The sequence below is a fragment of the Oryctolagus cuniculus genome, chromosome 6 (genome assembly GCF_051225735.1).
Source record: "Oryctolagus cuniculus isolate XC-2025 breed Fujian yellow rabbit chromosome 6, ASM5122573v1, whole genome shotgun sequence".
In the NCBI taxonomy this organism is placed as follows: Eukaryota; Metazoa; Chordata; class Mammalia; order Lagomorpha; family Leporidae; genus Oryctolagus; species Oryctolagus cuniculus.
The window spans coordinates 5025171-5038369 of NC_142872.1; the positions used below are offsets into that span (position 1 = coordinate 5025171).

Below are 13199 nucleotides of genomic sequence, written 5' to 3' on the forward strand. Positions count from 1 at the left end.
TTTGGGCCCCTGCACCTACGTGGGAGACCCGGAAGAAGTTCCTGGCTCCTGGTTTCCAATGCGCCCAGCTGCTGCCATTGAGGCCATTTGGGGAGTGAACCAGTGGATGCAGGACCTTTGTCTTTGTCTCTCACCACCTCTCTCTCTCATTCTACCTCTCAAATTAAAAAAAAAAAGCGCGGGGGGAGGGGGGACAGTAGGCTAGTAGAACATACTTAAACATGGCCTGTGAGAAAGTGAATATTTATTAAATTGTTAAATGCCAGATTAGAATGTACTGCTTTGTTATTTTTTAGTCATGATGGTTTCAGAGATACGGATTTCAGACATATAACTAGCTGTTGTGGCTTGGTCAAGTCTCTGGGTCTCAGTTGGTTTATCTGAAAAATGAGAGTAATTCACCTTGTTATATTGCTTAAAAGTTAGAGATAAGGAATGTTGAGTGTGCCGTTTACTATCCTGTACAGAAACTCCATATAATTGCCATTATCACGTGATAACACTGGGGTCTGATAAATTACACTAATGGGTAACCTACTAAAGTGCTTTACAACTTAGGACATATTTAGAGAGTGACCTGGAGAGACCTTTTCTCTCCAGCATACCTAAATGCCAAGAAATATGCAAGCATGTCTTCAAGGAGCTTCAATATATTGTTTTTTGATTTTTTTTTTTTTAACAGGAAGTCCTTAAACAACTTCAAGGAAGTATTGAAGATGAAGCTATGGCTTCTTCTGGACAGATTGATTTATTAGAGCGTCTTAAAGGTAGATTCAAAAAGATGTTTCAAAATGATTCCCTAAGGTCAACTTGTCTTTCACATTGACTTACTCATTAAGCTATAATTGTTAAATTACAAATGTTTATTGAAAGTCTATTTGCTTTTCAGTTCTTCAGTTTAACATTCAACTGTCCCGTGGTCTCACTGGAGGAAGTAATGTCTTCCTCTACTCCATCCGGATTTTGCAAATGCCTTAGCCTCTCACATAAGTAAGCTCGTGTAAGCTGTCTTTAGCAGAATGTTGAAAGAATGTCTTTCTTACTTTGTTACTGGAAAATTCCAGTGTGAAAACAGGCAAGGTGTTTTATAATAATTGAAGCTAAGCAGAGAGATTCCCTTTAGGTCCCAAAATAGTGTTATCTAGAGCAGAAGGAGTGGGAACTGTCTGTCTTGCGAGCTGTTTGAAGCTTGCAGTCAGTCATTTGGTCTGGCCCTGACAAGGCAACCACAGGTGGGACTCGGAATTCAGTAAATCTAGAGCAGGCTGATTTTCAAGTTGATAATTTGGGTATGGTCTGTGAGTGCTGTTATGAACATCCAAATGGCCCTCGGCAGAAAAAAAGGTCCCCCACCCTGATCTCCAGAGAGTCTAAGGAAGGGGATTTTATCTCATTTTCTTTTATCATAGTCTTTATTTTCTTCTGACCAAAGCTGACTTTACAGGGAAAGTTTAGCCATTTTGATTCTAAATAATTGTTTATTCAGTCTTGTATGTTTGTAGCTAAAATGTGAACCTAAGACTTAGCTTTTAAAGCAATACAGTAGCATCAGAAATTTTTGGGGGAGCTGGTGTTAAGTGGAACAATGGGTTGTGCTGCCACTTGGGACTTGCAGCCCACACCAGAGTTCTTGGCAAGTCTCAATTGCTCTGCTTTTGCTCTAGCTTCCTGCTATCATGCCTGGGAAAACGGTATAAGATGGCCTAAGTACTAGGACCCCTGCCACTCATGTAGGAGACCTGGATGGAGTTCTAGGCAACCTGGCCTCAACCTGGCCCAGTCTCCACCCTTGAGACCATTTGAGGAATAAACCAGTGGATGGAAGATTCTCTCTTTGTCTCCTTCTCTCTGTCACTCAACCTTTCACATGAATAAATTCTTTTTTTTTTTAAAGTATTTTAGAGTTCTTAAAGCAATTGTTATATTAAAAACCAACTGTTACATTAAAACTTGTCTTTTATTTAGAACTTAACTTAGATTGCAGTAATTTCCCTGGAGTAAAACTACGATCAAAAATGTCCCTGCGATCTTACGGAAGCCGAGAAGGATCTGCATCCAGTCGCTCAGGAGAGTGCAGTCCTGTTCCTGCGGGGTCCTTTCCAAGAAGAGGGTTTGTAAATGGAAGCAGAGAAAGTACTGGATACTTAGAAGAACTTGAAAAAGAGAGGTACCTTTTGTTCATTCTGTGATAAACATTGACTTGTACACTGCAGTTGATTGTCAAAATTTTGTGATACTGCAAGATACAAATTTATGGTGAATGATAGCTAGCACGTGTAGAGATGTTTGCATTTTTCAATGGAAAGGTAGCAGGTTGCTGTCAGTTTCAGTGAGATTAAGCTGCTGCTTGTGGTACCAGCACCCCACATCAGAGTGCCAGTTCAAATCCCAGTTGCTCTGCTTCCAATCCAGCACCCTGAGAATGTGCCTGGGAAAGCAGCACATGGTGGTGGCTCGAGTACTTGGACCCCTGCTACCCTCATGGAAGACCTGGATGGAGTTCCTGGATTCTAGCTTTAGCCTGGCCCAGTCCCGGCCATTACAGCCATTTGGGGGATGAACCAGCAGATAAAAGATCTCTCTCTCTCTCTCTCTCTTTATCTATCTATCTGTCTATCACTATCTCTGTCACTCTGCCTTTCAAATAAAATAAAAAACACACACAAAAGAAATTACTTGACACAAAATGAATTCTGGTTCCTCACACAAAGCATATTAATTCTTTTGCTGATGTTAAAATTACCTCACTGCCAACATCAGACCATAAATCATTAGCAAGAAATTTGTCATATCTCATATGCCCCTATAAGATTTCACAATGCACAAATGATACCTTGTCATCTTCATATTCCTCAAAGTTCATTGTGTGGGCATCATAGACTATACTGTGACCTAGATGCTATAGCTTACTTCAGATCTAGGCTGTATGCCTGTTGCTCCTAGGCATGCTACTCTCTGAACACTGTATGCTTGGACCACGGTATTAAGAATTTGTGTATGACACAAATCTAAATGTAGAAAATATATATGAGGTAAAAAAGGGAACTTGCTAAGTACACTTCTGTAGGCACTTACAATGAATGGAGCTTGCAGGAGTGGAAGTTGCATTCAGTCAGTGAGCGATGAGTAAATGTGAAGGCCTCGAAGTGGTTGTGCATCACTGTCGACTCCATACACACTGTGTGTGTTGTGTCCACTGTACATGCTGTACGTGGTGTGCACACGATACACACTGTACATGGTGTGCACGCTGTATATTCCATATAAACTATACATGGTGTGCACACTGTAGACTCCATACACACGGTACATGGTATGCACACTGTACACTCCCTACACGCTGTACGTGGTATGCACACGGTACACTCCCTACACGCTGTACGTGGTATGCACACGGTACACTCCATACACGCTGTGTGTGGTGTGCACACTGTACGCTCCATATACACTGTATGTGATATGCACACTGTACGTTCCATACACATTGTATGTGGTGTGCGCAGTGTAGACTCTATACACACTGTACATGGTGTGTACACTGTACACTCTCTACATGTTGTACATGGTGTGCACACTGTACACTCCATGCACACTGTACACTCCATACACGCTGTACGTGGTATGCACACTGTATACTCCATACATGCTGTATGTGGTGTGCACATTGTATACTCCATGTAAACTGTACGTGGTGTGCACACTGTAGAGTCCATACATGCTGTATGTGGTGTGCACACTGTACACTCCATATACACTGTGGTGTGCACACTTTATACTCCATACACACTGTACATGGTATGCACACTTTATACTCCATATACGCTGTATGTGGTATGCACACTGTACAGTCCATACACGCTGTATGTGGTGTGCACACTGTGCACTTCCTACATGCTGTATGTGGTGTGCACACTGTAGATACTCTAAACACTGTACACTTAGGCTACGTTAGCCTAAAATACAAGTTTTTTTCTACCTTCAGTAATCAACTTATTTTAATGTTTTTATTTTATAAACTTTTTAACATTTTGATTTGTGATAACACAATTTATAATACAAACATTGTACAATTGTATTTTCTTTCTTTGTATTCTGTGTGCCTTTTCCCAGTTAAAATAATTTCGGTTTTCACTTTTTAAATTTTTTGTTGAGAAGATACAAGCATGCATATTAGCTTAAGCCCTCATGGGATCGGGATCATCAGTGTCACTGTCTTCCACCTCCACATATTGTTCTACTGGAAGGGCTTCAGGGCAGTGATACACATGGAGCTATCATCTCCTTTGAGGACATCTGCTCCTTGACACCTTCTACGTGATATGCCTAAGGCTGCTCTGCAGCTAACAGTAGCTAGAGTACCCTCTAATGATAAAAAGTTGAGTATAGCCAACACATGAGCTGTTGGTGTAGTCATGTATTGTCAGTGTCAAGTATTACATACTGTACAGAAGTATATGTGCCATATTTTTATACGGATGGCGGCATGGTGGGTTGTTGAAACCAGTGTCACCACACAGCTGGTAGAAAAGCATTGTGCTGTGCGTTGGAGCCACTGTGACATCAGTAGGTGACAGGGATTTTTGAAGGTGTGTGTCCCATTGTTGACAGCATCATTGTCCTGTGATCTTTGTTGTGCTCTCTGCGTGCATGTCCCATCATTGAACTTCTTGTCACCGTTTTGGCTCAAGACATTGTAACCCTCCCTTCTCCACAGCGTTTTATCCCACTTAGTCTTAGACCTGATGGAGACAGCCTGTTCTCTGACTCTGCCACTGCCTCTGACATTGACCTACCAGCTTAAGCAGTTTTAACACTCAACTCTTACTTCCCAAGCCCATTTATTGGAGAATAATCAGAGTGCAGAGTGGTATTACCAACTGTCCTGCTCTTTTCCCACCTTGAGTCCTGCAGGTCTCACTAAGGAAAGCCAAAAAACAAAATCAGGTCTCATCTTGAAGTTCACTGTGGGACACAGCTGTGAATGGGGCCAGGCTTTCTAGAGTATCTTTTCCTGTTGTGATGACAGAAATGAGGAGGTGGGGCAGCCTCTCCTGGGACTGCACTACCCCAAGGTTGCTGCAACATAAGCAGGGCCTTCTTTCTTCCCATGTATTCTCTTACTGTTGAGGTTGCCTATTTTTAAAATTGCTGCTCCGTGAAAGAAAGGAATTTTTAGTAAGAATAGTACCTTCCACAACCCATACTTAAATTCAGATTACTACTAAGATTTGCTCCTCCTACTCTCCAAGAAAATACAACCAAATAGAACTTTTAATATCAAAGTGGCGAATATCTCTCTCTGTATGACTGAAGCTAAAATCAAAATTTCTGGGCTTGGTGTTTCCATAGTGTTTAAGAAGCTGCTTGGGATGCCTGTGTTCCCTGTCAGAACACCAAAGTTAAAGCCACAGCTCTGTTCTCAAATCCAACTTCCTGATAGTGCCCACCCTGGGAGACAGGTGATGGCTCAAGAACTTGGCACCCTGCCACCCATGCAGAAGGCCTGGAGTGAGCTCCCAGCTTGGGCCTGGCCTAGCCTTGGCTGTTGGGGACATTTGGAAAATGAACCAACACATAGATTTCTCTCTCTTTCTCCCTCTCAAAAAAGTAAATGTTTCTTCATGTTTCTCTCTCCTTCTCCCTCTCAAATAAGTAAATGATTTTTCAATCAAGATTTTCTACGTGACAAAAACATAAAATACATAAACTGAGAAAGTATCTAAGCAACCTCATGACACAATACTGTCATTCTTTTTTTTTTTTTTTTTTTTGGTCATTCTTTTTTTAAAACATAAAAAGATTTTTATTTATCTGAGAGATAGAGTTACAGACAGTGAAAGGGAGAGACAGAAAGGTCTTCCATCCGCTGGTTCACTCCCCATATGGCGGCTGCAATAGCCAGAGCTGAGCCAATCCAAAGCCAGGAGCCAGGAGCTTCTTCTGGATCTCCCACGTAGGTGCAGGGGCCCAAGCAGTTGGGCCATTTTATACTGCTTTCCCAGGCCATAGGATCGGAAAAGGAGCAGCTAGGACTTGAACCAGCTCCCATAGGGGATGCTGGTGCCACAGGCAGAGGCTTAACCTACTGCGCCACAGTGCCAGCCCTAATACTGTCATTCTTTTTTTTTTTTTTTTTTTTAATGAGCATAAATTTCCAAAGTACAGCTTATGGACCACAATACTGTCATTCTTAATACAAAGAGGTCTTATGAGTGAGTAAGAAAAAGTCACAGAAAAAGAAATGCAGATAGCTTTTAAACTTGAAAGACAATACTTATCCTTACTCTTAAATTTTAAGGGAATTCATATTAAACTCACATGATATACTGCTTTGTTTTAAAGACTAAGTATACAAAAATACAGTTAAAATTAGATTAAAGTTTTATATCAGTGCAAGTGGTGGGAACATAAATAAGTTAAAAATACATATGCCCTAGAAATTTATCTTGTATGCATGCTAACACATGTGTGAAATTTCGTACATGTGTGAAATAAGGTACAGATAAGAATATTCAATATAACATTGTTTATAATAGCAAAAGTTGAGAAAGGCTTAAGTGCCTACTTATAAAGAACTGGCTAGAGTGGATCCCATCATGGATTCCTGACGACTGGAAAACATCTAATATTATGTAGCTGGCAAAAAAAAAAAAAAAAAATACTGCCTCTTTATGTTCTGGAAATGATCTCCAACAGAGGTTTTTTAAATTAAAAAAATGTTAAAGGACAAGATTTATGTAATGATGTGTTATTCTTTATGTTTGAAGTATACATGCCAGTGGCACATACATTCTTGACTCTTTATAGACTATCTCTGGAGATACACATAAGAAAATTTTAATAGTAGTTCCTCTAAAAAGAAGTAGACCATGTGTTTTTTGTAGCTACTAAGTTTATCCCAGTAACACTGTTCTTTCATTGTACATTTATGTATATAGTGAGCAGGTAGAGTTCATATCTTGATATGGATTGCTGTTAAAGACACCATCAGTTGAGTTGCTCAGGAACTACATGACAAATTCGTCTTCAAATCCCAAACCAAAAAGTTTGTCTTCCTCAGAATAACTGCTTCTAATTATGAAGTGATGATATATTTCTATATTTCTGTTTTGGCTACAAAAGGCTGGAAACTGTATTGGTGTCCAAAGTAGTAGCTTCCTGTATTCTAGAATTGTTTTCTGGCGTTCTTCTTTTCTTGATATGTGTACTATACCTTTTATTCTTGAGGTAATTTTGAGTTTTGTTATATCTACCTCTTTCCTATCATCATGTTCTAAACATGAGGAATGCCTTTGGTTAAAATGTAAGTATTCTTGTAAGAATAATCATCAACCTTTTAAGGAAAAAATATAAAAGTCTTTCAGTATTCAAATATTAATGATTATAATATTCTGTCTTACCTTCAAAATCCAAATTCATAAGTTTTAAAATTCATTATTAATACTTTAAATAGAGAACTTTACAGTTATAGCTGGTATGGGTTACTTTTATACTGTATATTGGCATTGTGTAAACTTACCTTTTTTAAAAACATAGATCATTACTTCTTGCTGATCTTGACAAAGAAGAAAAGGAAAAAGACTGGTATTATGCTCAACTTCAGAATCTCACTAAAAGAATAGATAGTCTTCCTTTAACTGAAAATGTAAGTAACTTGGTAGGTAATACAACTGATTTTAGGTTTTAATAACTTGATCTTTAAAGTACCTAGGTTATCAACTAAAAATTCAAGATTAATGAATTTATAGTTATTTGTAAACTGTCATGCATGTTATCCAGCTTTTACTCTGAATGTAATGGTGAATTTTTGTTTATAAAGACGACTATGCGCACATATTTCAGTTCCTAGTTGAGAACATTTTCTTAATTTTGAATCCTGCACTCAGAATTCAACCAGGCAAGCAGTTTATACTCTATGGAATTGCCAGACACAGTCTGGAGAAATACTTATCTGCCTTTTTTGGGATCATGTGACATGTGTCAGGCCAGATAGATTTTGCAGTAAAAGTATCTTTGAGGATAATTTGAATACTATGCAGGCATAAATGACAATAGTTGCAAGCATGTTTCTTGGTCTTTTTTGCAAATACTAAAGTTTGTTTGCAGTTTTCCAAATACGACTGTGTCAAGAGATTTTAGTCCTGTTAGCCCCTCCCTCTCTACCCAACCTTTCCATATTTTATTTTGTCCATGGGATGACACATAGAAGAATATTTCTGAAATACAGTAATAATTTCCAGTAAGACTGTATATTTCAAGAGTTGTCCATAAACATTTTTTGTAATGTTTAAAAAAGAAAATAGGCTGACTAAGATACAGCTTTCTCTCTCAGCTTAGATTTTTCATTTCCTAGTAGCGCTTGGAAAAGTATGAGCAATACACAAAACAGTGATGATAGAGAGAAGAATGCCCCTTTGCAGACACGTAGTCAGCTGGGTCTCCTGAGTGGGCCCTGGCTGGCAAGAGGAGAGAGGCAGTGAAGGGGCGTGCTCTCCTACTGCAGACATCCAGGTTTTTGAAAGATGGCTTACATCTCTTTCTGATTGTGTCTTAATGCTCTTCCTGGGAAGAAAGGAGGTACAAATAGTGAAAGAACAGCTGTTGGAGTGTTGTTAGTGGTGAGGATTAGGAACTCGGGGGGATTTCACAGAATTTTCATTTTTGTAATCAGAAACACCAAAGCATAGCTTTGCCCACATTCACTCTTGGTAATTAGGGAATATATGAAATTCAGAGTCCAGCTGTCTGCATGTAGTCAGATTCAAGAAAGGGGTCAGGTGTGTGTGACAACTCAAGCAGTCTGTCACTATCTGAAACGGAGATCAGTTGTCAGATATTTATTCCCAGTCACTAAATGATCACTTTTATTCAATAGAATAAAGACATTATAAACGGTTTGGTAACATATTAGCAAATTGAAACTGTTTTATAACGTTTTTTATTTTTGCGAATTTTACTTTAATTCTGGGAAGCCACATTAATGAACACTTTCATATGGAATACTTACCTGCTTATCAAGGTAGTAGATATTACTTAAACAGATTTATACCACATTATTGTAACTGTGTCATGTTCGACATTTTTATTTGTGGGGGTGAGTTTGGGACGTGGAAGGCACACGAGTGGAATTAGAATTGTCTCCATGGGAGTCACAGATAAGACACAGAGTTCTTCCATCTGTTGCAGCCATAATCTGGACTTCCCACAGGAGTCCGTACTGCAAATGAATTTCCTCTGTGTATGCGAAGGAAAGGGTGAGACCTGTGCAGCTTGAACAGACGGCACAGGCTGCAGTTCCTGGACCGCGATGCTGTTCTGAGTCACATGTGGCTCCCCTGCAGTTGTCAGTGGGCTTGTCCCATAGGAAGAATCTACACTTCCTTGTTCCTCCCATGGCCCTTGTAACTCTGTTACCTGTCATGCTACCTCGGCATGCTGTTGGCCTTTGTTACGGCTTGGGGCGTTTGTTTATCAGTTTGATGACCTTTTCTTTTTCCTCCTTTTGTACAGTGCCTGGGATTTTATAGACTGATCCTAGTATGTGTAATCAAGTTTTAGGATTCCGTGGAGTAAAAAAATAGTCTTCTCATTTGTCATGGTTTACACATTTGCCTGTTCATTTTCTCTGTTGGAATTTTTTTTGCTTTTACTGATAAACACACAAATGTAATGGGATGTTACAATATTTTTATATTATTTGTGGTTTTAGTTTTCCTTACAAACAGATATGACTAGAAGGCAATTGGAATATGAAGCAAGACAAATCAGAGTTGCAATGGAAGAACAACTAGGTACTTGCCAAGACATGGAAAAACGAGCACAGGTAACTTCCTTAACTGTGAATCAGCACCAGCTAGGGAAGAGCTGCTAGGAGTGTAGTGAACCATAGCTCTATTAATATTAGCTGGATTTTCTTATTAAAGATATTTGTAAGTCTGTCTGTATATTGGTGCTATTTCTTTTTTTTTTAAGATTTAATTTATTTATTTGAGAGACAGAGATAGAGAGAAAGGTCTTCCTTCCATTGGTTCACTCCCCAGATGGCTGCAACAGCTGGAGCTTCACTGATCTGAAGCCAGAAGCCAGGTGCTTCCTCCCGGTCTCCCATGCTGGTGCAGGGCCCCAAGCACTTGGGCCATCTTCTACTGCTTTTCCAGGCCGTAGCAGAGAGCTAGATTGAAAGAGGGACTAGAATCGGCGCCCATATGGGATGCCGGCGTCGCAGGTGGAGGATTAACCTACTGCGCCACGGAGCTGGCCCCTATATTTGTACTATTTGAAAATAAGAATAATTTACCAGGGCTGCTGGGTAGCACAACCAGTATTCACAGAATTCTCTCTCCTCTACATTAACTTCTGCTGCTGTCCTGTTTTGCTTTGAAAATATGAGGGTGAGAAAGAGTTAGATGTTGATCTTTTGGTAGCTGATATCTAGCTTTAGTTCTCCTTTGAGACTTTTCCTCCTTGTAACCTAAGTATGTGCAGTGACACTCAGAATATGTCACTTGATGTTCAGATTGTGTCCTGGGCTGGCATTGTGGCATAGCAGGTTAAGCCTCTGCATACAGTGCTAGCATCCCATTTGGGCATTGGTTCGAGACCCGACTGCTGTACTTCTGATCCAGCTCCCTGCTAATGTGCCTGGGAAAGCACCGGAGGATGGCCCAAGTACTTGAGACCTTGCATACCAATGAGGGAGACCTGGAAGAAGCTCCGGGCTCCTGGCTGCTGCATGGCCTAGCCACAGCTGTTGGTGGCCATTTGTAGAGTGAACCAACAGATGGAAGATCTCTGTCTCTCTCCTCCCTCCCCTAATTATGCCTTTCAAATAAATTTTTTAAAAATATTAAGAAAAAAAATACGCACTAAAAAAAGGAAGCCCTTATTCAGGAATAGTAGGAAGGAAGCATAAAGAGAACATGAGTATAGATGAAATAAGTTGGCTGGAGAACGTTACCATTCTTTACCCTTGACAGTTGTCAGAAAAGAAGGTTAACTGGAGTGGGTATTTCATGTAACTGTTGAGATGCGCTTGGTGTTCTTGTGTCCCATATCAAAATGCTTGTGTTCTAGTCCTAGCTCCGCTTCCAGTTTCATCTTCTGGCTAGTGCACACTGTGGCAGACAGAAGGTATTGGCTCAGGTACTTAGCTCCTTGTCACCCATATGGGAGACCCAAGGGATGAGCTTTCTGTCTTTGTCTTTTTTTCCGTTGCTCATGATATGGTTATTTGCCAAGAAAAACCCTAGAGAATGAACTAGAGTATGTAAACTGATTTTTAAAAGTTTACTAAGATGACTAGAGTTAAGTTACATTTAAAAATCAGTAGCTGGGCTGGCGCTGCGGCTCACTTGGCTAATCCTCCGCCCAAGGCACCGGCACCCCGGGTTCTAGACCCGGTTGGGGCGCCGGATTCTGTCCCGGTTGCTCCTCTTCCAGGCCAGCTCTCTGCTGTGGCCCGGGAAGGCAGTGGAGGATGGCCCAAGTGCTGGGGCCCTGTATCAGCATGGGAGACCAGGAGGAAGCACCTGGCTCCTGGTTTTGGATTGGTGCAGTACGCTGGCTGTAGCAGCCATTTGGGGAGTAAACCAACGGAAGGAAGACCTTTCTCTCTCTCTCTCTCTCTCTCTCTCTCTCTCACTGTCTAACTCTGCCTGTCAAAAAAAAAAAAAAAAAAAAATCAGTAGCTGGGGCCAGCAAAGCAAGTAAAGCTGCTACCTGCTGTGCCGGCATCAAATATGGGCGCCGGTTCGAGTCCCAGCTGCTCCGTTTCCTATCCAGCTCTCTGCTATGGCCTGGGAAGGCAGTAAAAGATGGTCCAAGTCCTTGGGCCGCCGTACTTGTATGGGAGATCTGGAAGAAGCTTCTGGCTCCTGGCTTTGGATCAGCCCAGTTCCAGCCATTGTGGCCATTTGGGGAGTGAACCAGTGGATGGAAGACCTTTCTTTCTCTGCCTCTCTTTAACTCTGCCTTTCAAATAAATAAATCTTTTAAAAAGAATAAAGTAAAAATTAGTATCTTTTCGCTAGTAGTGGTAGCTACCAGTTAAAAATGGAAATGAGGGTAGGAGGCTCCTGTTTGCAAGAATAGGAAATGTTAAAATACTTAGAGGGCCGAGTGTTTGACACAGGGGTTAAGGCACTGCTTGGGATGCCCACATCCCATTTTGGAGTGACTGGGTTCAAGTCTGGCTCTACTTCCAATTGCAGCATTCCTGCTAATGTACACCCTGAGAGGTAGTAGGTAGTGGTAGCTCAATTACTTGATTCCCTGCTACTCAGATCAGAGATTTGGATTGAGTTTCTGGCTCCTGGTTTGAGTTGGCCCAGCTCTAGCTATTGCAGGCACTTGGGGAGTGAACCATTAGATAGATGGTCTCTCTCTGTCTCTGTCTTGCAATATCTTCACTTTTTAAATAAAAAGAATATATACATATATATATATATATATAAAGGGTGAGCATTGTCACATAGCAGGTTAAGACACTGCAAGGGATGTCCACATCGCATATGGGAGTGCCAGTTCAAGTCCCAGCTACTCTGCTTTGGATCAGCTCTCTGCTATTGCTTCCTGAGAGGCAGCAGATGAGTCAGGTGTCTGGGACCCCTGCCACTCATGCGGTAGACCACATGGAGTGCCAGGTTTCTCACCAGGCCTTTTGCAGGCATCTGGGGAATGAAACAGCAGAGGAAAGATCTATTTCTCTGCATTGCTTTGCCTTTCAAATAGATGTAAATAAATATTTTTTAAATATAGATAAGTTTTTAAATACCTAGGAAAACCTACATAAAAATATAAAATTGCTAAAGGACCCAAAGTAATCTTAAAAATGGAGAACTCTAGATGAAAAGGCTTTAATGTCATAAAAATGTGTGTCCTTTAAATTAATGCACAAATACACAGTTTCGTGATAATCAGTGTTTTGGAACCAGGAAAAATGATTTGAAGTGTATAATACAAGAACTTCCAAAAACATTTAGGAAAGAAAGCATCATAAGTGAAGATTTACCTTTACATTTGTTAAAATTTACTGTAAAGATGTTGGAATAATCATAATAGTAACTCAGAAGTAGAAGTAGGCAAATAGTATGACTTAGACACTAGGAAAAGTTGCGTGAATGTTCAGAACTTTATATGATAAAAGTCACAATATAAACTTTAGGAAAAATAGTAAATAAATAATGTAAGTACAAATAGCC

The 13199-nt window shown here is 40.4% G+C and overlaps 1 protein-coding gene across 50 annotated transcripts in view; it reads left to right on the plus strand.

Annotated features, from left to right (window-relative positions):
* APC (APC regulator of Wnt signaling pathway) overlaps positions 1-13199 on the plus strand; it is a 181070-nt gene that overhangs the window by 110327 nt on the left and 57544 nt on the right. For all 50 annotated transcript variants that reach the window (XM_070075972.2, XM_008248396.5, XM_070075974.2 and 47 more), the window contains 4 exons: positions 683-767; positions 1966-2167; positions 7537-7645; positions 9710-9823. In XM_070075972.2, coding sequence (XP_069932073.2) covers positions 683-767; positions 1966-2167; positions 7537-7645; positions 9710-9823 — 510 coding nt within the window. The remainder of the gene's footprint in view (positions 1-682; positions 768-1965; positions 2168-7536; positions 7646-9709; positions 9824-13199) is intronic.